The sequence below is a fragment of the Ictalurus punctatus genome, chromosome 28 (assembly GCF_001660625.3).
Source record: "Ictalurus punctatus breed USDA103 chromosome 28, Coco_2.0, whole genome shotgun sequence".
In the NCBI taxonomy this organism is placed as follows: Eukaryota; Metazoa; Chordata; class Actinopteri; order Siluriformes; family Ictaluridae; genus Ictalurus; species Ictalurus punctatus.
In genome coordinates this window covers 5,521,755-5,548,032 of record NC_030443.2, presented here as the reverse complement: position 1 = coordinate 5,548,032, position 26,278 = coordinate 5,521,755, and the positions used below count along the sequence as shown (strand labels likewise).

General features: G+C 46.3%; 1 protein-coding gene across 4 annotated transcripts in view; it reads right to left on the bottom strand.

Moving 5' to 3' along the window:
* The window catches only part of abr (ABR activator of RhoGEF and GTPase), a 140,356-nt gene that overhangs the window by 25,264 nt on the left and 88,814 nt on the right, over positions 1 to 26,278 (bottom strand). For all 4 annotated transcript variants that reach the window (XM_017459642.3, XM_017459644.3, XM_053676830.1 and 1 more), the window contains 7 exons: positions 25,364 to 25,532; positions 24,248 to 24,370; positions 22,263 to 22,338; positions 21,998 to 22,102; positions 19,175 to 19,249; positions 11,078 to 11,175; positions 10,842 to 10,973 (listed from right to left, as the gene is read on the bottom strand). In XM_017459642.3, the coding sequence (XP_017315131.1) occupies positions 10,842 to 10,973; positions 11,078 to 11,175; positions 19,175 to 19,249; positions 21,998 to 22,102; positions 22,263 to 22,338; positions 24,248 to 24,370; positions 25,364 to 25,532 (778 nt within the window). The remainder of the gene's footprint in view (positions 1 to 10,841; positions 10,974 to 11,077; positions 11,176 to 19,174; positions 19,250 to 21,997; positions 22,103 to 22,262; positions 22,339 to 24,247; positions 24,371 to 25,363; positions 25,533 to 26,278) is intronic.

Sequence of the window (26,278 nt, the reverse complement as noted above, 5' to 3'; positions counted from 1 at the left end):
GAAAGATCTGAGCTGTACCGTGTTTATTTGGGTCTTGACCCATTTGGGCTGCTTTTCCTGGATCCTGGTGGGAAAACGAGACACCGGGACAACCTGGCGAGCTCGAAAGCTAGAACTGGAAGTTAAATAAGGACAGTAAGAACTCGGAGGAACAAGTTTCAGATGTTCCGTCGCCGACTTTCTTTTCCGGACGTGCCAACCGCGCTAACCAGAAAAGCATGTCGGGACGAAGCACCGCACCGAACACAACAGTAAGGAAATATCCGGGTAACAGTCCGGTGCGGACGTTAATTAAGAATGAGCAGCTCCTCTCGTATATTTTGGGACTGAATACACCGTAATCCCACCTTCCTGTTTTTTCGAGACGAAAGCTGGTGAAGTCACAGGTCGTAGGTTACCTACTGCAGATAAAGTCTAGGAAAAACCTTTTGTTTATTTTGCCATTGCCCTCCTCCTCAGAGGATAATAACGACTTTGTTAGTGAGGGAAAGAGGGAAAGAAGGTTGTAGAGCGTAATAGAGAGTGAACAGCCAGGGGGGAAAAGGAAGGAACCGATCACAAACTGGCGTTTAAACAGAAACATATGACTGACGTTACTGTCGGATTTAGGAGCTAGATACAGGGGTGAGATCCAAGAGTGAGAGCCAGGGGTGAGGGTCGGGAGTGAGGGTCAGGAGTGAGAGCCAGGGGTGAGGGTCAGGAGTGAGGGTCAGGGGTGAGGGTCGGGAGTGAGGGCCGGGAGTGAGGGTCTGGAGTGAGGGTCTGGAGTGAGGGCCGGGGGTGAGGGCCGGGGGTGAGGGCCGGGGGTGAGGGCCGGGGGTGAGGGCCGGGAGTGAGGGCCGGGAGTGAGGGCCGGGAGTGAGGGCCAGGAGTGGAGATCCAGTAATGAGGGTCAGGAGTGAAGGTCAGGAGTGAAGGTCAGGAGTGGAGATCCAGGAGTGAGGGTCAGGAGTGGAGATCCAGGAGTGAGGGTCAGGAGTGAAGGTCAGGAGTGAGGGTCAGGAGTGAGGGTCAGGAGTGGAGATCCAGGAGTGAGGGTCAGGAGTGAAGGTCAGGAGTGAAGGTCAGGAGTGAAGGTCAGGAGTGGAGATTCAGGAGTGAGGGTCAGGAGTGAGGGTCAGGAGTGGAGATCCAGGAGTGAGGGTCAGGAGTGGAGATCCAGGAGTGGAGATCCAAGAGTGAGGGTCAGGAGTGAGGGTCAGGAGTGAGGGTCAGGAGTGGAGATTCAGGAGTGAGGGTCAGGAGTGAGGGTCAGGAGTGGAGATCCAGGAGTGAGGGTCAGGAGTGGAGATCCAGGAGTGGAGATCCAAGAGTGAGGGTCAGGAGTGAGGGTCAGGAGTGGAGATCCAGGAGTGAGGGTCAGGAGTGAGGGTCAGGAGTGAGGGTCAGGAGTGAGGGTCAGGAGTGAGGGTCAGGAGTGAGGGTCAGGAGTGGAGATTCAGGAGTTTTAAACTGTAAGTGAGGAATCTAACCTTTCAGGGTTATCACTCTTACTGCAAATCTCTGATGTTCCCCGAAGATCAGCTAAATGAATAGCTCATGTCACAGAATGTCTTGAGGGTAGGAGCGAGGGCTGGTGGTCAAATGTGAAATGTGAAACAGGAGTGAATAACTGCAGTGTGTGTGTGTGTGTGTGTGTGTTTATATTCATTTAAATGAGGGGAGGTGAAATGAGAAGCACTTTTAAAATCAATGTGTCCATGTATGTACACAGTGGTGACTGTTGCTGCAAGACACAATTCATACAATACACACACACACACACACACACACACACACACACACACACACACCAGAGCAAATTCAAAAATATTCAGCAAACCCTTTCTGATACAAACAGCAAAACACACGAGTTAAACACGTACTGCGGCGCTCAAGTTACGGTCTTCAAAGTAAATAAATCTGTCGTCGTGTTGCTCTTTCTGCTCCGCTGTGATGGAAAGAAATGCTGAGATCTCACCACAGCTGGCCTACAGCCGCTACAGGAAACGCACCCGTGCACCAAAAGGCGTTGGCGTTTGCTCTTTAACCTACGCGAACAATCGCTAAGTTGAGCGGGAACAATGATTCGATTAAATTTCATAGCGGCATAACGACGACGGCTCGGTGTCGTGCTGCTGAATAACACAGCCAGATGGTTGACGTGCATAAAGAACAGTTTTGTCCCCAGAATGTAGCCTTGAGGCACACCTCAAGCGGCTACTTAAATAAATAAAGCGGTACACAAATAGAACACACCCCAGCATCCTCACTCATTTATAATCTTTAGAAGAGCAGTATCTATGCTATAGTTGATCAGCCTTAATACATACATACTTATTTTGCTCCTCTTACACTCCTGCAACTCGCCAACAAAATAATCCCTTAGTTAATAGTGTGAAACATCCAAAAGAAAGCTAGTTCCTGTTATTGCCTACGTTATAGCGACTGGTCCACAGAGTCTCCGGCATGTCGCCGTCAGCCATGAGTGCTTAATGGAGGGCAGGTTTCCCCCCATGCTTCATATCTCTCACTCAGTTCCTCATCTATTTTCTTCTCTCCCTTTGTGTGTTAAAGCAGCACCACCTTTCACCTCGGGTCCCTCTTCCACATTCTACACACACACACAATGATTTACACATCCCAGCGGCACTGCGAGCAGCATAATCAATCTCTATTATAGCACCCAGATGAAGAGACCAAGAATGAAATGACCCCCAACACACACACACACACACACACGTCATACTATCCTTGTGAGGACCTTCCATTGCCATAATTATGACTCCAGCTCATTACTGCTATGCGACACGTAGATCTAAATTTAATCTTTTGACTCTTTTATAAAAGCTAAAAAGAAGACGAAATTTCCCCACAAGGTCAAATCTGACAGACGCATGTGCACACACACACACACACACACACACACACACACACACACAATAGTCTCAGGTTCTGGATGAAATGTGGTGCAATTTTATGGAAAGAAAGCAAGCTCCCTGGCTTCAACATGTCAGTTCTGCGCAAACCATTCTTGGTATTTCTTAGCAGGGTCTGCTGCCCAAATGTACGCACACACGCGCGCACACACACAAATTTGAGCATCCGTGCATGTGTGCATACTCATAATGTTCCCCTTCTCTCTCTCTCACACACACACACACACAAATAAAATGTCTCTTGGTATGAAATGTGTTATCCGACACCTTGGACTCAAATTTGATCCAAAAGTCTGATTCGAAACGACAAACTCGGCTTCAGTCCCAACTATCCCTCTGTGTTAACATACGGCACGCGGCAGAGGGACAAAACTCTTAGTTACTATATAAACAAACGACTCTTGGTGAAATAATGCTTGCGCTGGCCCTTTAAGAGACCTGCTTCGAATGGGAAAGATCAGGCTGATATTTGGAGCACAGAAATCTACTTGGACACGGTGAGGAGACGCCAACATTTACACACGGTCGGAGCGTATAGGTGAAGTGAGGACAGCGCGCGCGCACACACACACACACACACACTTTATTATCTGTAAGCGTAATATCCAGAGGTCGCCCGCTGTACTGCTGAATCTGCGCTTCTCTGTCAATTGAATGTTATTGGAGAAGCCATTACAGTGAAGCACTTCAGCACACACTAGTGTCTTGACTATATGTCGTGTATGTGTGTGTGTGTGTGTGTGTGTGTGTGTGTGTGTGGGGCTTTAGAAAGAGGGGGAAAGGTGAAGATTAGACAGGCGCTGCATCGCACCTTTTCCCATTTATAATCCTGGCATGCTGACACATCGCTCATCAGCGCCTCGGCTCTAGTCCTTTGTTCTCCTGCTTGCCATTTGCTTCTTTTTCCCCCCCTTCTCTCCCCTCACGCTGTTCCGTTCATTAAAAGCTCCTCGCACAAGTGTTCGCTCTCCTCGTTCGGATCTCACTCCGGTTCCCGACGTCAAATTGACCGTTTGAACAAAAACCTCATCCAGCGATGCTATATAAAGCTACGCTTTAAATGATCAGCCCCATACACGATGGAGCGCCTACAATAATAATCAGACGAGTAATCGGACCCCGTCTGTGACGCCTTATCCCCCAAACCTTATCCCCCTCCCCGCATCTCATTCATATTCACATCTCGGTGCATTTTTCCCCTCATATCCTCGTACACTTATTCATCAGTGCACCTTCCCTTGATTTACTGCGGGACTTCCTGAATGAATCCTCAAATTCAGTGCTTAATCACTAAAAAAAAAAATAAAAAATCGGACAGAAAAGAAAAAGTAAGACTCTCTCTGGGTCTCGTACACATCTTGGCAATCCATTGTTCATTCCGACAAGAATCAGGGAGGATAAAGTGATGACACGTCGAAGCCAAATCCGTCTTAGAGAAGATCCTACTGGCGGCTCGGTGCATGAGAAACCGAGCTAAACGACGAGGCTTTATCGAGGCTTTCATTTTGCCCCGACTAACATGTGACCCAGATATTCCAGATACACACCGTATTTCATAACTTGAGCCCGAGAGGGTGCACCGCAGACGGGTTTACGGCGACGTGAACGCACTGTACTGAGTTACAGTCAACTGGGAGCGATCAAAACAAGATTAGAGTGGATTTGGGGATTTTTTAGGTTTTATTTATTGTGGAACAGACCGAATGAGGATAAATGGCAACGCCACAGGGAGTAAAATTGGCCGTGCTCTACGGGTGGGAGGGATGGAGTACTTTCTGTCGCCGGTCAATCACAGGGAAACGAGCCAAAAACGGGCATCTGTGAGCTCACGTATGAGGAAGACTGCGCGTTATGTTGCTCCGCGACGTCGGCAGGAGCAGCAGGCTGAAAAGATGTGCTTGGGCTGGATTTCAGGTGTCTTGGTGGAAGCATGCGTTAGCCTTCGGCCTCCAAGGCCGGTAGCGGTGTGTAATAAATGAGCGGGCGAGAACTGTCAGGTGACCAAATTTGGAATAATCCGATCGCGAATGCAGATGCCGATCCGTCTTTAAAAGTGTGTGCGTATTTTTCTCCACATCATTCATGATCATCATTATGATATAATGCCTTGATCAGCCCTTGATTATTGTCGAACTGTTTATAGCGTTTGGATTTTAGCTTCCCGTCGTAGATCACCACCGGCGATCACACCGATATCATTTACATGTAATAAATTTGCCCGCCACCAATTAGTACAGCGTTTTCCCCAGGGCCAAATGTGTGTGTGTGTGTGGTGTCTGAGGGCAGTGTGCATATGGGTGTGTGTGTGTGTGTGTGTGTGCGTGCACCCCAATAACCCCATCTGTCAGGTCTGACAGGCCTGGCTTTATCTACCAATCCCCTGATGGTGACTGACTGAAAAAAGGTCACATGACATATTGCGAAACAACATGACGGACTCGGGGGTGTGATTCATGGCGTAACATATCATTCCCTTTTAGAAGCCATATTCCACTGTCAAGCAGCTTCACACACACTCGCGGTTGTACAAAACCACGACTCCGTGAAGGTCCCTATATAGAAGTGGAATACAGTGGAGATCTAAAGAGGTGGGAATTTATTTAATTCCCTGCTGCCTTTCAGTAGATCTGGTGACAGATTCTACAGCGAATATGCGCGCTAGAGATACAGAATAACGGATAAACAAGTAGGAATGTTGACGACACCGTTACAGGAACGCGCGACGTCCTGTTCTCCGTAAGCGATTTCGAGGTTAATTACGCTCCTGTGTGCTGAGCGGAGGCGGATCCAGAGTGTGCTGAGGTCCTAATCCTAGGATCGAGCGACTGATTCAATTATTCACACCATTAAATCTCTCTCTAATAACACAATGTGATGTGATACTATGCATTCTCATGCACAAAGCATCCAGTATCCTGATCAAATGACTCCAGTTTTGTACACTTAATACACTTGGTATCTGTAAGATCCGCATGATTTTATGAGACGGTGTCGGCGTGGGTTCGGAATCAAACGAGAGGAGTCTCACACCTTGGCTCATACGTTGGGTTGAAGTGCGATTCAGGCATTATTTATTGAATATATTCTACTCTTAATTTTTTTTTATCTTACTTGGCCAATACATGGATTCTGATTGGATGAGTGAACATCCAGTCGGAATCCTCGTCTTTTTATTCATTTCTTTTTGGACCTGTCGGCGGCGATGCCTGATACTTATTTCCAATCTACTCGGTTATCAGGAGATACACTCAAACCTGGTTTCAGTCATATCTTCAGGGTCGATCCTACCATGTAGCCTGAAGACATGCAATTTCATCACTGCTGCCCGGGTTCCCAGGGGCGCAGTTCTGGACCCGCTCTTGTTCTTATACACTAAATTACTGGATGAGGGCTGAGATCTCAGGGCTTCTACCGCTTCAATGTCAATGGCACACAAGTTCATTTCTCTTTTTCCTCCATCTGGCCACCCCCCAGGTTTTTGGAAGATACTTTCTCTTTCTCAACCCTCTGCCAAATGCCTAAATATGAAAGGAGGTCTGGGTGGGAGACTGCTTTTAGCCAACTGAGAACTCAATTTGTTTTATAATCTCAGCTGAGAATGCTTTCTTAAGAACTCCCAGCAGTCGATTTACCAGCTGCAAACAACACAAAAGGCCTAGAAAAGGAACAGTGACTGGAGAAAAAGCAGACAGAGGGAAGAGATCGAAATAGTACATGAGCTCCCTTGAGGGAACAGTAGGGACATGGCAGCGAGACAGCAAGGATAAGGTAGGACAGCAAGCAAAAGTATGGAAACTTTGGATCTGTAATAATTCATGTATGCAGAGTGCTAGGTTCAACAACCCCTCGGTTGCATAACACGTCCCCAGTGAGACTGGGCTTTCAAGCAAACGTGAACTGAGAACGAGTTTCGGAAAGGTAGAACAGTCACAAGGAAGTGTCTCTTGTATTATTAATAGCTTTTCCGATCGAGTAAAAACCTTGAATGCAGTATCCCGAGTGTCCGTCTCAACCCACTCTCGCGTAACGCAAGGTTTGATTGACGAGGTGTACACAGTTGGACGTGTGTATTGAACGGGCGTTCGTTTGCTTTTTGTTGCTTCCCTTGAAGCCACTTTCAAATGCCATTAGGATCTTCCATTAGGCTGAAAGAGGAAGATTATGTGCCACGTTAGTAGCCGATTGACCCCCAATTACCATGGTGGTCCCCAGGGTTGAGAGGTTAACTCTGGGGCAGAAGAAAATAAGGCTAACATAACAAACCAAGCAGAAAAGTAAAGGGGCCACTGACCACTTGAAGCACTTCTTGTTCGGCCAGAAAGTTCAAAGAAAGACTTCCACGCTGGACGGAATCCTCCTCTATTCAATTCAACTGCATACAACTTCATCTTCCAGTAGCTTTCAAGACAACAACGCCTGTAATATCCCACCGCATGGACAATGCAAACGTGAACTTTCCCTCTCTAAATATCACTCACAGCAACAGGCTCTAAATAGAGACTTGACCATTTAAGGCCTTTTTACTGTAGATGCTGAAACCACAGACTCGGTCAATAAATGTGGACCTCTCGAGAGACTGAAGGGAAAAACGGGTCTTTCCATCTTGCCCCGCCCCCCCCGAAAAAAGAACAGCAGCTCTGTCAGCACTGAAATCTTTGCTACTGCAAGGTAGTCACATCATTCCTCTGTGATACGGAAAACAGGCGTATATAACGGTCTCTTCTCCGTGGCCCCATTTATTCTCTTATGTCTTTCCATTACACTACCACTTCTTATGTGGTTCTTACGATCAATTTTAGAGGTATGGCACATTACCTAAATCCTCTGATTTTTGCAGTACATGTATCTTTCAGCATTGGTTGTATTTGCTCACGAACTCTGAACTGGGATTCGTTTTACAGTCTGACTCGTAGTATTTAAGAACTGCTAACAGCAGAGGATACTAGTTTTTAGATTAGACTGTTTTTTTTTTTTTTTAAAGCAATACTTTGACACTGGGGCAAACCAATGAAACCAAGCTTTGACTCACTCTGGGTCAAACCAACTGAGATGAACCAACCTTTCTCTTGCACCATTGGTTCAACCATAATTTCTCTTGCACTATTGGTTCAAACCATAATTTCTGTTGCACTATTGGTTCAAACCATAATTTCTGTTGCACTATTGGTTCAAACCATAATTTCTGTTGCACTATTGGTTCAAACCATAATTTCTCTTGCACTATTGGTTCAAACCATAATTTCTGTTGCACTATTGGTTCAAACCATAATTTCTGTTGCACTATTGGTTCAAACCATAATTTCTCTTGCACCATTGGTTCACGCCAACCTTTCTGTTGCACCATTGGGTGGAACCAACGTTCCTTTTGCACCAGTTGGTTGAACCGATCTTTCTGTTGCACCATATGGAGTTGAACCAAACTAAACACTTTAAATCAACCTTTTTGTTGAAGCATTTGCTTTAAAAATGTCACTCAAAGCAACAAACTCTAAATAGAGACTTTTCGGTCCAACAAAAACGTTGGTTTAAACCGGGTAGTTTGGTTCAACCCCATACGGTGCAACAAAAAGGTTGATTCAACCCTAAGGTGTAGCAGAAAGGTTACTTTGATCCAATGGTGCAACAGGAAGGCGAGTTAAGTACAATTATGGAGACTAAAGGGTGGTTCGACCAATTGGTGCAAACTACCCAGTTGAAACCAACCTTTCTGTTGGACCGTTTGATCGAACACTGACGAGTCAACAATGCTGGTGTTTTCTCTCCGGAAAACCACAGGATAAGACCATATCTTTATATATATCAACAGCTTTTGGCTAGCAAGACTAATTATTCTGACTTATTCTAACTTTACATTCCTCCGTGTGGAGTACAGACTCTCTAGTCCCCCAGACCTCAGATGTTCCCAGCATTTTAGGACTTTTCAGGACAGCACATCCTATCCTTTCAGCATTTTCCTTCTTTCAGGCCATGCCAGCTCCACATGTGGTGAAAATATCTCTCCGCTGCCTGCAGGAGCAATGTTCCCTGCTTGTTTTCATTTTATGGTTGTATACACAATGCTGCCAAAGCCACAGCGAGGAAAATATCGGGGAAGGGAAGGGGAGAGCTCGATCGGGAATGAAAACGAGATAGACAAACAAAGCCCACTCATGGTAGGCATCTCTGTACGTTTCGGCAACAGACTTTCTCTTATGCGATCGCTTTCTCGAACGAGGTCTCCGCATGGAGCATTTGCATGGAAATATAAACCGAGATTAGCGCCGAAGAGTTCACAAGGTCGGAGCGGGACACGCACTTCTGTGCTTAGCGCATTCCCAGAATCTTCAACAAATCCGTGATTCTTTGCCCTTGTCTTCCAGGTATGCAAGAGGAGGATGTGATGAATCAGAGATCTCGCAACTATTAACTGAAAACTGCGAGTTTCCCGTTTGGGTGCTTGTAAACGCCGTAACGGTAATGAAAGTGCGACATTCCAATAAAGCAGACTCCAGTCTCAGCAATATTGCAGGACTTTCGTTTCTCCGCCAGTGACCTTCGTCTGTTGAATGAAAAGCCTGATTCACATAAAGAGCCAAAGCTAAAACAAACCCATCTGTGTTGGCATAGAGATTGTGGGGGGGGGGGGGGGGGGGGGGGGCGGACTCTGCATTAGAAAAGTGTTAGGAAGGAAGTTAACCCTCTGGGCAAACTTTTATTAAGCTTGTACATTATGTCTTATGATTCAGCAAAAGTAAGATACTCGTTACAAAAGGAGACGGCACTTCCTCATTCTTTCAGAGCGAACGCACCGAGCTCACTTTTTTCCATTTTAATACAAATACTCGGCTGATATCTGACGCTAACATCCTTTTGCTAGAGTCGACGCTCTGCGATCTTCCAATGAAAAAACGTGAGAGGGGTAACGGGGCGGGTTTTTAGACGACGTCTAAAATCCGATCTGATCTTGATAACAATCAGGCATTTGTTGAGATCTATTTCATGTTATGGTGGAAAAATTTATTACTGTTGTATATGGTACCATATCGAACGTAATGAGAGTTCAAGTTTAAAAAAATAACCATAAGACAGAACTGTTACTCTGATCATACAGTATCGCCATAAGATTAATATCAGCACAAGCCTAGACGTGGGTTCTGGATGAATGCAAAAGACACATCCTCAGTGGATTCCTTGATATTGAAACGGTATCCACAATTCATCAAAGAAAAAAAAAAAAAAAAAAAAAAAAAAAAAAAAAAAAAAAGGTCTTTGTTGGCTTAATTGTGTCTGCCGGGCTGTGTGAGCGTTTGAGAATTTGAACAGTGTGCTCCAAATGCAACGTTTGCACAGACTCGCACGTTGCACTAATTTTCAGTGAGACACCTGTGCGACACATTTCTCCCGCTTAAGTGCGAACGCGCTGTTTATGAAGTGTGTGATGAGAGAGCATACAGAAGCACAGAGAATACTCTCAGCCTGCAGTTCACCCATGGCTGTGTTCCCCAGAGACGAAGGGAAGCGTAAACAGGAGAATCGGCCCTGCGATTAACTTCACCTCGCTTTCTGCCGCTTAAACGCTGCCCTAGATTCGGGAGGAGGCGGAGAGGAACGCAGTTGGAATAATAATTTAGTGTTAGGTTAAACACCGTGGATAATGACAAAACCATTACAACTGGTGCAGCGATTATCGTTCGCCCATGCACATGATACGCTACTTGGCCTGGCTAACCCTCGATTATTTGATTGTAAAAATCTCATACGATGCAATTTTTTATAGCTGCATACCGTCCTTGTGACACTAATACACCAAAGAGCAAAACTATTACACGCATCCAAGCGTGCAAAGACAGGACTTTTCCTCATCTGCGTCACAGAGGACGGACGGAAACGGACAGCCGTTTGTGAGAGTGCGTGAACGTACGAAATGTAGCGTGTCCCTCCTACCTGCACTTGCCCCTTGCCCATGATCTTGTCTACGATCTCGTTGTCGTCCTTGTTGAGCTTGGACTTGTCGTAGCACTTCTCGTAGCACAGGATGCGCAGGCACTGCGAGCCCTCCAGCTCGATTTCGAACTCCTGTTGGAGAGTCGCCACAAGAGATACAGATGAAATCCGAGCGCCGGAGAAACTACGACAAACTCGGACGGACCCGGAGAAAAACGACTAAACGGAACGCTTACCTCGTTCCAGTTGGGCTCGGTGGTGTCGCGGAAAACACGGGTCTTGGCTTTGCTTACGAAGTAACCGAAGGAATCCACTTCCAGCGTGCAGTAGAGATCTGAGAAAGACACACAAAGATGGAAAGAAATGAAAGGACATCGGATTTCTACGTCGAAAGAAGCATCACAACACCAAATGATAAATAAGGACGCTAGATACTGTGACGAGTATCGATAAATCGCAGCTCACGACTTGCTGACCAGCAGACTACAGAACGGATCCAAGCTTTCGAGCAATGACCATTACGCAGTAGACATGTCCCTGTGCGTCAACGCTAGGAGGAGAAATTTGGAGATAAACACACTAGCGAGGTCGCGACCCCCTCGGAGCTGACGCTGCAGTTCAAACAGCTCGATTCCATCCCAGTAATGACGGCTCTCCAACATCCCCACACACACACACACACAGGGTTTAGCTTGATTCACTGCACCAAGCAGTTGATATCGTTCAATGACATTGTGATGGATTGTTTACTGTGTGACCTCTGACCTGGAAGCCATGTAGAGAGTGTGCTGAACATCAAGAGCAGCCTCTCATGGCAACGGTGTGTTAGTGCGTCTCAGTCAATACACTAACCCAGTGGTTCTCAACCCGAGGGGGCGCGGAGAGCTCGGAAGGGGGGTGCAAATTGTTTTCAAGAAAAAAAACGGCATCAAGTGGGTACTCGGTGTATTTTATTATTAGAGAAATAGAATGCGCATAAATGAAAAACCCTGCATTCCCTCTCCCTCTGTGTTTACTTTTTTGCCAGGGAGAGGCGGAGCTTAGTCTGGCTTTTATCTAGCCGTCATTGCAGACCAGTGTTGCCGACTCAGCGACTTTTCAGACCCAAAAGCGCGACAAAACTCTAGCGACTTTTTGGACAAACAAAAAGAAAAAAAACTGATACTTGACTGTGATATGTATTTAACTGATGAAATAACGTGTGGTAAATTAGCTCGATTTAAAGCTGAATTACAGATTTGTTTGATCCTCCAAAAGAGCAGCAAGCATATAATACTCGGGACCTTCCAGAAATATCCATGAATACACTTGGAATGGATTCAGACATTGTTTGGACAACAAAACTGATCAAATAATATATATATATATATATATATATATATATATATATATATATATATATATATATATATATATATATATTTTTCCCCTCCAAAGATTTTTAAAAAATAAAATAAAAGTAAAATAAAATTTACTCCAAAGGAGTCAATCGAAAGAGAAATTTCTCACACGCGTTGGTGTCGGGAACGCACGTGTTGCGTCATGTAACCGTATTCTTCTAAAGGGAGTATTTTAAAAGTAAGTCACAAGCAAGGCCCGATATACGGATGATTCAGACCTGAGGAGGAGGTAGGGGAGAAAGCCAGTTTTCTTGATGAAGATAAGCACAGAGCTGACTAGCATCACAGAGTGAGAAGTCTTCATTCACCTGTCATATCACATTATTATTATTACTATTTCACTAAGCCTTCATGACGGCTAATGATAAGTGAAGACCTACTAACTGATCACTTGTGGCAGAACCTTGTGAGGTTTACTGGCTGCTGTAGCTTCCTCCAACAGTTCTCCTCACGAGGTCCTAGCTTCTTCAAGGAGATCTACATCCCTCTGTTATAGGGTTCTCATCTATGCAACAAGATATCCAAAGAACCTTACTTCTTCATCAACCATCTACATCCTTGTTGAAACGGCACGTGATAAAAGCATGACAGAAAGTTGTCCATGTTTAATCTTTCATTGAAGAGAAAATGTAGTCTTAGCGAATATATATCTCGATCACCTTTCCAATCATGGACTATTATTCCAGTACTCCTTGCGAAAAGTTCTCTTCAAACTCTCAGGAGATCTCCACTGGCTTGCTGTGGGACAGAGGTCTGACCCATGACTGGGACATTCGAAGACTTCGTTTTGGGCTGTTGGAAAATGCGATTCCTCATCATGTTCAACTTTTTGACAGTGGCCAGCAGGGTTTGTGCCAAAATACCTCCCCAGTTGAAGAGAAGCATCTTTAAAGCGTCATGCTGCCACCACCATGCTTCACTCTACGCATGGTGACTGATGAGCCGTGTCGTATTTGGACAAAATAGATCTTCTAGAACTAAGGCCGATTAAGGTCTCAGACAACAAGCCATCGTTTAGAGACTTGATAATTGTGCTCCACGACACATCGAATGGCTTAGGCTCCTTTTAACAGAAGCCAAAAATATGTACTGGTTAATGGCTCATATGAAAGTAGACACTCGGGGATTTAAGAATTTATATAAGTTTTTTTTTTTCCACCTAGCCTACAAGGTTTAAATATTATAATTGTCTTGTGCCAGTTGTATACAATGTTTTCCTCCCAAAAAAGCTTTTAGTTTTATACCTGTACCGATGTTTTTGTGGAGAGGTATGAATTGTTTGTCCAGCAGGGGGCTCCCAACCCTCCCGTTTCCCATCGCCCTGCTCACCAGCAGCTAAACCCAGTCAAGATACTCTACACACAGAAACCCAACAGTGTCCTGACACCAGTGGTCAAAGTGGGCTTGACGGTTAAGACTCTGGGTTACTGATCGAGCACTGCCAAGCTGTCACTGTTGGGTCCTTGAGCAAGGCCCTTAACCCTCTCTGCTCCAGGGGTGCTGTATCATGGCTGACCCTGCACTCTGACCCCAACCTCCTGACATGCTAGGACATGCGAAGAAAATATAATTTCACTATGCTGTAATGTGTATACGTGACCAATAAAGACGCATTATCAGTGTACTGCAAGAAAGGGTTATTATTTGTTTATATGCTTCTCTAGACCTTTCAACAAAGAGACCGCAAACATTTTGTCAGCTCCTTTTGGACCTATCCAAGACACAACCATGCAATCATGCAGAGCTGATTATTTTGGTGGTTAAACAGAATCACTTTCATTCAAGGCAGCTTCAGGCTACCTACCTTTGGATGTGATTTTGAAAGTGAACACTGCTACAGTCTCCATTATGCAATCACAAAAACTTTTCATACCTACTGTATATTAGATTTAACCCCCCCCCCCCCCCCACTCCAGTTCTAGTACATATATTGTATAACAAATTTCCAGCATGTCTATTTCGGGCCTGTACATAGACGGAGAGCGCAAAGTGCTTAAAAAAAGAAAGCGGCCTGAATGAGAAATGAGGCACGGCAGGGGTCTGAGCTTCAGAGAAGCAGTGCACGCGCTGAAAGTGATGGCTCGGGCTATTTACATGCTCGTAAAAGAGAGGGGAAAAAGCTGATACGGCAGAGTGTCGCTGCTTCGGCAACCGGGAGGAGGGGGGAACAAAAAATAATACCAAGCTGGACTTGCTGGTGTTCGACACAAAAGCTTGTTTTACAAAAGCGAGCGGAAAATAAGCAGGAACAGGGTTGGGGTTTGGTGATGTTTGCCCGTGCAGATGTGCGACTGCTCGAGGTTAAAATGCTTGTGGTCACTTTGTGATGGCTGCTGCATAAGGAATAACGTTTGCGCTTGTTCATGCCCGGCGACGCACATGCTATCCAGGACGTCGGATGTCCACATATGCACACGTCGAGGAAGGGAAAAAAAAAAAAAAAACGTGCGTCCGGATCGACAGTAACAGTGATGCCATGCAAGGGTTTCACTATGTACTGTACACGTCTGTTTTTCATTTTATTTTTCTTCCAGGACCTGGGTCTGCGTCTTTTTCAGAATTAAGAGCACGATAACTCTTTGTGTATCTGAATACAGAATGCCAACTTTAATAAAAAGGAACAGAAAGAGAAGAAGCCTGGATTAAATTATAGGGTAAAATAGGAAACATATGAAATATATATATATATATATATATTCGTCTTCGTCCGTTCTCAGCCCACTGCAGGGCGTAGGCCTCTGTTGAATGCCGCGACCAACTACGATCCTGTGCCCTTTGCTGCCAATTGATTCCAGCGAACTTTCTGATGTCATCAGCCCACCTGGCCTTAGGTCGTCTTCTTGGGCGTTTGGCTTCCCGTGGAGTTCAATTTAGGACTGCAGGCGTCCATTTTTGGTCTTTCATTCTTGCTACGTGTCCTGCCCACTTCCACTTTAATGTTTTCACCCTTCTGATTGATGTCCATTACTTTGGTTTGACTTCGCACTTACACATTAGTCTTGTGGTCTAACAGCGATATGTTAAGCATGCGGCGTTCCATGCTTCGTTGAGTGACCCTTAGTTTTTGAATTATTTTAGCATTCGAGGTCCAGGTTTCACATGCATATGTAAGAGCAGGGAGAACACAATGATCAAACACTTTTCTTTTGAGACATAGAGGAAAGTTGTGTTTGAAGATGAAACTGAGGCGGCCAGAAGTTTTCCATCCTGATCTTGACCTCCTGTTGACTTCGTCAAGGCCATTCAGTTCCATATATATATATATATATATATATATACATGTTATTTAATTATGTCTTTAAGATAGGACGCCACGTCATACTTTTTTTTTTGTACCCATTTACAGCTACATTTCAAGTCGTGGGACGTCCGCAGACGTGAATTACCGTTACCGCTAATGCTCGTTCTCTCCTTCTTACTTTTTATAAAGGATTGTTATATCGTCTTAATTTCCCGGTGGAAGCTGAATTTCAAGCCGCTATTCACGTAACGATCATCATCATCGTTATTACATACAGTGAACTGTATGATCCGTCGAATGAGGGCACGCTCGTTATTCTCACACGGTTTTTGCAATGTGGTGAAGGGGAGACAGATGAAACGTGTTCTCGTATGCCGAGGAAAATCAATGATGAATGGAAACCACACGCCAAGCCCGGGGGGGTGGTGGTGGGGGGGGGGGGGGGGGGGTGTTGACAAAGAAAAGCAACAGATGCGAGACACACAGAAATACAAAGCCTCTTTTGATAGATGTCAGTGTAGTTGTTCTCTTTCTGAAAGAACCGATCTGCACTGCGCTGCGCTGCGCTCTTTGGTACCACTTTAAAACAGACGCCTGATTGTTATCACGCACGGTCTAATCTACAGCGTGAGCGTGTGTCAGTCTAATCTACAGCGTGAGCGTGTGTCAGTCTAATCTACAGCGTGAGCGTGTGTCAGTCTAATCTACAGCGTGAGCGTGTGTCAGTCTAATCTACAGCTTGTGGCCGCCATATGCAACAGCTAACGCTATTAGAGCTATGCTAATTCACATCAACATAACCACCTGCAACGTCGTCCTGGATATTAAAAGGAAACGGATCTGTGGTTTATCCACAGTGGAAACTGACTGATGGGTGAACTGACCATCGTTATAGAAATACAACCAACAGAGCAATGTGTATCTGTCATCTACCCCTACCTGTCCATCTACCCCTACCTGTCTGTCTGTCCATCTACCCCTACCTGTCTATCTGTCCATCTACCCCTACCTGTCTATCTACCCCTACCTGTCTGTCTGTCCATCTACCCCTACCTGTCCATCTGTCATCTACCCCTACCTGTCTGTCTGTCCATCTACCCCTACCTGTCTGTCTGTCCATCTACCCCTACCTGTCTATCCGTCATCTACCCCTACATGTCCATCTGTCCATCTACCCCTACATGTCCATCTGTCCATCTACCCCTACCTGTCTGTCTGTCCATCTACCCCTACCTGTCTGTCTGTCCATCTACCCCTACCTGTCCGTCTGTCCATCTACCCCTACCTGTCCATCTGTCATCTACCCCTACCTGTCTGTCTGTCCATCTACCCCTACCTGTCTGTCTGTCCATCTACCCCTACCTGTCTGTCTGTCCATCTACCCCTGCCTGTCCATCTGTCATCTACCCCTACCTGTCCGTCTGTCCATCAACGGATCTGTGGTTTATCCACAGTGGAAACTGACTGATGGGTGAACTGACCATCGTTATAGAAATACAACCAACAGAGCAATGTGCATCTGTCATCTACCCCTACCTGTCCATCTACCCCTACCTGTCTGTCTGTCCATCTACCCCTACCTGTCTATCCGTCATCTACCCCTACCTGTCTATCTACCCCTACCTGTCTGTCTGTCCATCTACCCCTACCTGTCTGTCTGTCCATCTACCCCTACCTGTCTGTCTGTCCATCTACCCCTACCTGTCCGTCTGTCCATCTACCCCTACCTGTCTATCCATCATCTACCCCTACCTGTCAATCTGTCATCTACCCCTACATGTCCATCTACCCCTACCTGTCCATCTGTCCATCTACCCCTACCTGTCCATCTACCCCTACCTGTCTGTCTGTCCATCTACCCCTACCTGTCCATCTGTCCATCTACCCCTACCTGTCTGTCTGTCCATCTACCCCTACCTGTCCATCTGTCATCTACCCCTACCTGTCTGTCTGTCCATCTACCAATACCTGTCCATCTGTCATCTACCCCTACCTGTCTGTCTGTCCATCTACCCCTACCTGTCCATCTACCCCTACCTGTCCATCTGTCCATCTACCCCTACCTGTCCATCTGTCATCTACCCCTACCTGTCCATCTGTCCATCTACCCCTACCTGTCCATCTACCCCTACCTGTCCATCTGTCCATCTACCCCTACCTGTCCATCTGTCATCTACCCCTACCTGTCCATCTGTCATCTACCCCTACCTGTCTGTCTGTCCATCTACCCCTACCTGTCCATCTGTCATCTACCCCTACCTGTCTGTCTGTCCATCTACCCCTACCTGTCCATCTGTCCATCTACCCCTACCTGTCCATCTGTCATCTACCCCTACCTGTCTGTCTGTCCATCTACCCCTACCTGTCTGTCTGTCATCTACCCCTACCTGTCTGTCTGTCATCTACCCCTACCTGTCTGTCTGTCCATCTACCCCTACCTGTCTGTCTGTCATCTACCCCTACCTGTCCATCTACCCCTACCTGTCTATCCGTCATCTACCCCTACCTGTTTATCTGTCATCTACCCCTACATGTCCATCTGTCCATCTACCCCTACCTGTCCATCTGTCATCTACCCCTACCTGTCTATCTGTCCATCTACCCCTACCTGTCTATCTGTCCATCTACTCCTACCTGTCTATCTGTCCATCTACCCCTACCTGTCTGTCCATCTACCCCTACCTGTCTATCCGTCATCTACCCCTACCTGTCTATCTGTCCATCTACCCCTACCTGTCCATCTGTCATCTACCCCTACCTGTCTATCTGTCCATCTACCCCTACCTGTCTATCTGTCCATCTACCCCTACCTGTCTATCTGTCCCTACCTGTTTATCTGTCATCTACCCCTACATGTCCATCTGTCCATCTACCCCTACCTGTCCATCTGTCATCTACCCCTACCTGTCTATCTGTCCATCTACCCCTACCTGTCTATCTGTCCATCTACCCCTACCTGTCTATCCGTCATCTACCCCTACCTGTCTATCTGTCCATCTACCCCTACCTGTTTATCTGTCATCTACCCCTACATGTCCATCTGTCCATCTACCCCTACCTGTCCATCTGTCATCTACCCCTACCTGTCCATCTGTCATCTACCCCTACCTGTCTATCTGTCCATCTACCCCTACCTGTCTATCTGTCCATCTACCCCTACCTGTCTATCTGTCCATCTACCCCTACCTGTTTATCTGTCATCTACCCCTACATGTCCATCTGTCCATCTACCCCTACCTGTCCATCTGTCATCTACCCCTACCTGTCTAATCTGTCCATCTACCCCTACATGTCCATCTGTCCATCTACCCCTACCTGTTTATCTGTCATCTACCCCTACCTGTCTATCTGTCCATCTACATGTCTGCCCCTCCCTGCCTCTGTTCGCTGGCTGTCCAGTCAGGCAGGTGAAACTGGGGGGAGGGGGGGGGGGGGTGTTTCCCCAGCTGTCTAACTCTCTTTTCTCACTCCCACCCCTCTCCCTCCCCCCTCCCCCTGGCATTCCGTACTCATGAACATTTATGTGCATGAAGCAGGTTAATACTACTAAGAAACAAGAAATACAATCCCCTCAAACAGATGCTGTACATTAGTTGTACTTATACGGGGGATAATGAAATGATGCTGTTAACTGTATGGGTGTAAACAAACACACACACACACACACACACACACACACACACACAACTTACTGGCTGACTCTTTGAAGCCGGTGGCAGAATGGACGATGACGTGCAGGAAGCCGTACAGGCCGGAAGATTCCTCGTCTGAAACACACAGTGTTGAAAGAGCGTTAGAGTGACACTACGGGAAGACAGAAAGGCTTTCTCTACACAGCTTCATTCATCTTCTAAGCACATCTTGTTCCTCCGTTCGTACTGCACTTCCACGCGGCACCCGTCCAGACGCACACGGAGAAAGCCTGCGTACGTCAGCGGCCCCACGAGACCAGCGTGAGATCAGGAACGCATCACTGTCACGGCCAGTGCTGAATGTGAGAAGTGATTGAGAAACTCCAGTCGCCTTTCTTTCCTTTCCTTTAAACACGGCCACGAGCGACTTCGCGAGTATGCGCGAGTTGCTAGAGGGGAATTTTTTTCTTTGTTATGTCCGTTATTTATCCGTGTATATTTACAGTCAATGTTTCCGAACATCCACGAGACAAGTTACTTCCTGGTATCACTTTAACAGCTATGAGTTTTGCGTTAAGGCCAACAGTGGACAGGACTGCGTGTGGACTTGGATTACAACCTCCTGATCACCGCTCAGGATCTTAAGATGCTTCTCGGAACTGGGGTCGAAGCACCCACGGGGCATTGTGTCATTTAGGGGAAAAAATGGCTCTGCGAGTTTATTATTATGAATTAGAGGAAGTTGCTTGCATCGCCTCTGCTGGCGTTTGCTTAGCCGGAAACGATCAGGTTCAGATTCTCACACCTATCCATCAAAGTGTTATGTGAGGACGTACGTAAACAGATAGAGATCGTTGTATGTGTTTGTACGTGTGTGTGTGAGAGAGAGAGAGAGAGAAAGAGCAAGCCTACCCAGCAAAATAAATGCTGGCGTGTGTGTGTGTGCGCAGGTGTGTATACTTTCAGAAGATCTCCAGCACAATCTCTGAACCACATACAGCTGGAGGAGAGGAAATTGGACCCCACGCAGCTAATCCTCTTTATGCAACACACTCATCACTCACCACACACACACACACACACGTATATGAACAGGGCTCTTTAACATTCTAGCTTCATGCAATGCCTCTTAACAGTAATATTGTAAAAGAAAGAAAGAAAGAAAGAAAGAAAGAAAAATGCCGCCCACTTCCTGTTAATCAGAAAAACTCTTCTGTGTCATGAACAATTCGAAGTATTTCAATCTGAAAAGCCTTACAAAAAAAAAACAAAAAAAAAAAGACACAAACTATGACCCTTGGCTGAAATTTCGTTCTTGCATTCCAGCACCAGCTGGTTTTTATTTTACCTTGTCCCCGCTCTGTCTTCAGGAAAAAAAAAAGAAAGAAAGAAAGAAAAAAAACTTGGGAAAGCAGCGGACATATGAGAATAACTCCTCATATCGTATCGTGAAGCGAATCGTTTTTTTCCCCTTTTTCTACTTTATTAACCGCTTTCTTCATCGGCAAATTGAAAAATGACATTTACAGACGAGATACCTCAACTGACCACCGGGGGGCCGTGCGTCGCACGAAAACTGTTCACGCATCTAAACGCGCTCAAACACTTTAATGTCACTCCGTACAAAGCCTGTGGCTCCTTTTAACAGTCGAATACATGTTATACAACCCAATTAACAGCAGACGTTGGGTTCAGACGAGCACGTCAAATAAAAACCCCGAAACAGTCGACTCATCAGCGCGCTCAGCGCCAACTCTCCTGGAACGCGGCTCGTTTAGACGCTCGGTCTGGCTTCGACTGAAGTGGAAAGTCTTTGTGGGTTTTTTTTTTTTTGCTTGTTGTTTTTGTTTTTTTTACAGTCTGAAAAGCACGTCAGCCTGCTTGAGCGAATAATAATAATAATAATAATAATAATAATAATAATAAGAGCAGAACTCCTTAGCGCTGCTCCTCAGCATTTCTCTGATCTACAGCACACACTTGAAGGAAGTGTACAACGCTTTAAAGCACGCAAAAGGACTTGAGAGTGATTATTTAAACAAGTCCATCTCATGAAATATTCTAGTAGTTTCCACACCCACGGGAAAATGACACATTTTCACGCTTTTACCACGGCGCAACATTAGCAAGCCTCGTAATTCTCATTCTCAGTACTACAGACCTTGCCTACCCGCTTCGGTCTAGAAACAGTGGCAATGGGCGTATAGTTTATTCTGTTCGACCACTAGTTTCAGGGTTAAACATTTAAGAAAACAAAACGTTTGATCAGATGTTTCGTCGAGTTTCCCCCAAAGGCCGCTTCGGATCGTTCCACTGCGATCATCTTCGAGTCCGGTGAAAAAAAGCTGAACGTTACCCCACCTCTGGGGGAAAATAAATAAATAACCAACACGAGGATTCTTCTGAGAAACCGTTTAATTCGCAGAAACGATCTTTTCTCCCACAATGCCCTGCTACTCTCGGCGTGGCGGATCTGAGGTTTCTCTGTGGGTCTGACAGATGGCTTTAATGCCAGACGGATCCAAACAGGCAGGAAAATAAACAAGAAAAGCGAGCCCCTTCCTCACTAACTCGGCACCGAGAGAGACGGGGCAGAGGTTATCAGTGGATTGGAACCAGGCACTAACCTGAATTCTGTTATTTTTCTACTCCTGGGAAGGAAGGTGTGTGTGTGTGTGTGAGTGTGTGTGTGTGTGTGTGTGTGTGTGGTAGGCTCTTTCATCTGTAGCTGAGCACAGGTTTGGACTCTGAAGTGTGTCACGGCCTGATAGCATTTTTACAAAAACTCCTGGGGTTTTAGGTGTATTTAGGATACATTAGTCAGCATGTGCAGAAGTAGAAGCCGCAGTTGTGTGTGTGTGTGTGTGTGTGTGTGTGTTTTACCATCTTTATTAGTTGTGACAGGGATGTTATGGACGGTGCGCAGCTTGAAGCAGGAGCTGGTGAGGACCTGGAGCTCCAAGGAGCTCAACACACATGACTGGAGGTCTGCAATAACAAACAAGACAATAAGAGGCTGGAATTCCTCACACACTCCGAAGTAATGTGTATGAGTGTGTGGACGTGCGCATGTACACTGTCTATAAATTACTCTATGGCACTGTTTCAGCAGAACCTGACTGAGTTTAAGGGTGTGTGTGTGTGAAACCTTTCTTCTGGAGCTTCTGAATGCTCTCTCTCCATTCTGACCTCTCATAGTCTGAGGAAAGCAGGAACAAGTAGCTCTGTGTGAGAGAGAGAGGGAGAGAGAGAGAGAGAGAGAGAGAGAGAGAGAGAGAGAGAGAGAGAGAGGGAGGGAGAGGGAGAGAGAGAGAGAGAGAGAGAGAGAGAGAGAGAGAGAGGCATTTTAGAAAAAAATTTAGAAAAATAGCAATGCTACCCTCTAGTGGAAAGAGATTGCAGTGCCACACAAAAGTTGGAGGTCAGTTAATTTGGCACTTAACTTGGTGTGTGTTACTTTACTGTGGCGTTTTATGGTGTGCTAAAGTGTGTATTAGTATGTTATTTGGCACTGGTGTGTGTGTTACAATGCGCTGCAGTGTGTCAGATGTGTGTAACAGTGTGTTGGATGTGTGTAACAGTGTGGGACAGTGTGTTACAGTGTAGGACAGCGTGTCAGAAGTGCAGGACAGTGTGTCGGATGTATGTTACAGTGTGGGACAGTGTGTCGGATGTGTGGGACAGTGTGTCGGACGTGTGGGACAGTGTGGGACAGTGTGTCGGATGTGTGGTACAGTGTGGGACAGTGTGGGACAGTGTGTCGGATGTGTGGGACAGTGTGGGACAGTGTGTCGGATGTGTGGGACAGTGTGTCGGATGTGTGGGACAGTATGGGACAGTGTGTCGGATGCGTGGGACAGTGTGTCGGATGTGTGGGACAGTGTGTCGGATGTGTGTAACAGTGTGTTGGATGTGTGTAACAGTGTGGGACAGTGTGCTACAGTGTGGGACAGAGTGTCAGATGTGTATAACAGTGTGTCGGATATGTGATACAGTGTGGGACAGTGTGTTACAGTGTGGGACAGCGTGTCAGAAGTGCAGGACAGTGTGTCAGATGTATGTTACAGTGTGGGACAGTGTGTCGGATGTGTGGGACAGTGTGTCGGATGTGTGGGACAGTGTGGGACAGTGTGTCGGACGTGTTACAGTGTGGAACAGTGTGTCGGACGTGTTACAGTGTGGGACAGTGTGTCGGATGTGTGGGACAGTGTGTCGGATGTGTGTTACAGTGTAGGACAGTGTTCCGGACGTGTGTTACAGTGTGTTGGATGCGTGGGACAGTGTGTCGGATGTGTGGGACAGTGTGGGACAGTGTGTTGGATGTGTTACAGTGTAGGACAGTGTTCCGGACGTGTGTTACAGTGTGTCGGACGTGTGGGACAGTGTGTTGGACGTGTGGGACAGTGTGTCAGATGTGTGTTACAATGTAGGACAGTGTTTCGGACATGTGGGACAGTGTGTCGGACGTGTGGGACAGTGTGTCGGACGTGTGGGACAGTGTGTCGGACGTGTGGGACAGTGTGGGACAGTGTAACAGTCTGGGACAGTGTGTCGGACGTGTGGGACAGTATGGGACAGTGTGTCGGATGTGTGTTACAGTATGGGACAGTGTGTCGGACATGTGGGACAGTGTGTCGGACGTGTGGGACAGTGTGTGGGACGTGTGGGACAGTATGGGACAGTGTGTGGGACGTGTGGGACAGTGTGTGGGACGTGTGGGACAGTGTGTGGGACAGTGTGGGACAGTGTGTGGGACAGTGTGTCGGATGTGTGGGACAGTGTGAGACAGTGTGTCGGACGTGTCGGACAGTGTGTCGGACGTGTGGGACAGTGTGTGGGACGTGTGGGACAGTGTGTGGGGCGTGTGGGACAGTGTGTGGGACGTGTGGGACAGTATGGGACAGTGTGTGGGACGTGTGGGACAGTGTGTGGGACAGTGTGTGGGACGTGTGAGACAGTGTGTCGGATGTGTGGGACAGTGTGTGGGACGTGTGGGACAGTGTGTGGGACAGTGTGTGGGACGTGTGAGACAGTGTGTCGGATGTGTGGGACAGTGTGTGGGACGTGTGGGACGTGTGGGACAGTGTGTGGGACAGTGTGCTGCAGTGTGTTATTTGTTATTTTGTTTGTTACCTTGCCGTTTTTGTTGTGAATGCGGAATGGGATTGTGGGAGAGTGTAGCAGCAGACACGACTCCTGCTCATTCATCTTCTTCCACAAGCGGTCCACGTTGCGGCTCTGGCCTTTCTGAGCTTTCTGTTAAACACAAACACAAACACAAACACACACACGTAAGGAACCGTGCTACTAATGTTATTTTGTGCATTCGTGCACACACACACACACACACACACACACCTGCCAGAATCCAGTCCAAAAACAGGAGCACAATCACATCTACAATCAATTCCCTGACAGAAGCTTAAGCCAACTCGTAGTTGCTTTCCCGCTGTCCGCTCGCCCCTCCTCTCTAAAGACTCAGAGTGTGTGTGTGTGTCAGAAACACAACAAAGCACTGAGGCATTGTGTAATTGTGTAGAGAGGGTGTGTGTTCTGGAGAGACATAATTAACTTCACACGGTGTCTGTTTACGTATGTCTTACTGGAAACAACAACAACAACAACAACAACATAGGCTTCAAGGAAACCCCTAATTCTTGTAAGAGCTGTGTGTGTGTTTGTGTGTGCGTGTGTGAGGGACTTGGGAACTGGATGAGGGGGCTTATTTCCAGTAGCATCACTTCATCAGAAGCGACTCGTTCTTTTTTTAAACAATAATAAAGGCAGCCTTGATCTGACTGCAGGAAAAAACTGCTTTCAGTAATACACCTCGATATTAATGAGTCATTGTCTGCAAAAATAAACACGGTATAGTGGAGTTTCCAACAGCGCGGGTCACACTTTCCTGTGTGTGTGTGTGTGGGGGGGGGGGGGGGGGGGGGGGGGTGTGTGTGGTACCAGAGCAAGGCCAGCCTGTAGCAACCTTGGACATTCAAAGGCCAAGCACGTGTCTCTTTTAGCTCAAATGACCTGTGCCTACTCCTGTGTGTGTATACACCTTATTTCCATATTTCTATTTGAATGCTCATTGACCACACTTTTAAAGAAAAGGAAACTTTCTAAGCTTTTCAAATGGCCTGGGGGCTTCAGGGACAAAAAGTACAGCTTCACAGGCTTCAGGTTCAGTAACGACCCAAAAATAAATAACTCAAGAAAATGAAAGGAAATAAAGCTTGGACACGGTCTGACCTTCTCTTTCTGGATCTCACTCTTGATCACCGAGATCTTGATCTTCATCTCCTCGATCTCGTGCTCGGGAAGCGTCTGCACGTGCGTACAGGAGTCCGAGTCATCCAGCGTCTGGAAGGTGAGATCAGCCAGCGGGATGTACCATTTACACTCGTACTGCTGATGCCTCCTGAAGAAAAAGAAAAGTGGAGAGGAGTTGCGTTCGCCGGTATAAATTCCAGGTTTACTTATTTAAATGGAAAAAATGGTGATTTCTAGAACATTAAAGCAATTTCAAGCATTATACAGCGCCCTCCGCTAATATTGGCACCCTTGGTAAATATGAGCAAAGAAGGCTGTGAAAAATTGCCTTTATTGTTTAACCTTAAAAAAAAAAAAAATCACAAAAATACTCTGCTCTCATGGATATCATACAATTGCACAACACAGCACAGGTTTATCAAAAATAAATATGAGAAAAATATATTTGAAATATATTCCCTTTGATAGTTGACATTTTATTTAGTATACCTGGGTGACAAGGAACAGGAAATTGTTCAAACATGACTTCCTGTTTCACAGGGGAATAAACATGAGGTAACACATAGGCTAAATTCGCTTAGTCATTCATAACAATGGGTAAGAGCGAGGAATATAGCTGTGATGTGCGGCAAAAGGTTGTTGAGCTTCACAAAATGGGAGGTGGCTATAAGGAAATAGCACAAGCATTGAAAACGCCCATTTCCACCATCAGGGCAATAATTAAGAAGAAATGTTATGAATCGACCTGGAATTGGACGTGTGTCTATATCGTCTCAACGCACTGTGAAGAGGACGGAGAGAACTGCAGAAGTGAGTTGTGTCTCGGGGTCAGAAAATCTCCAAAACTACAATCCGAAGTCACCTACATCACCACAAGCTGTTTGGAAGGGTTTC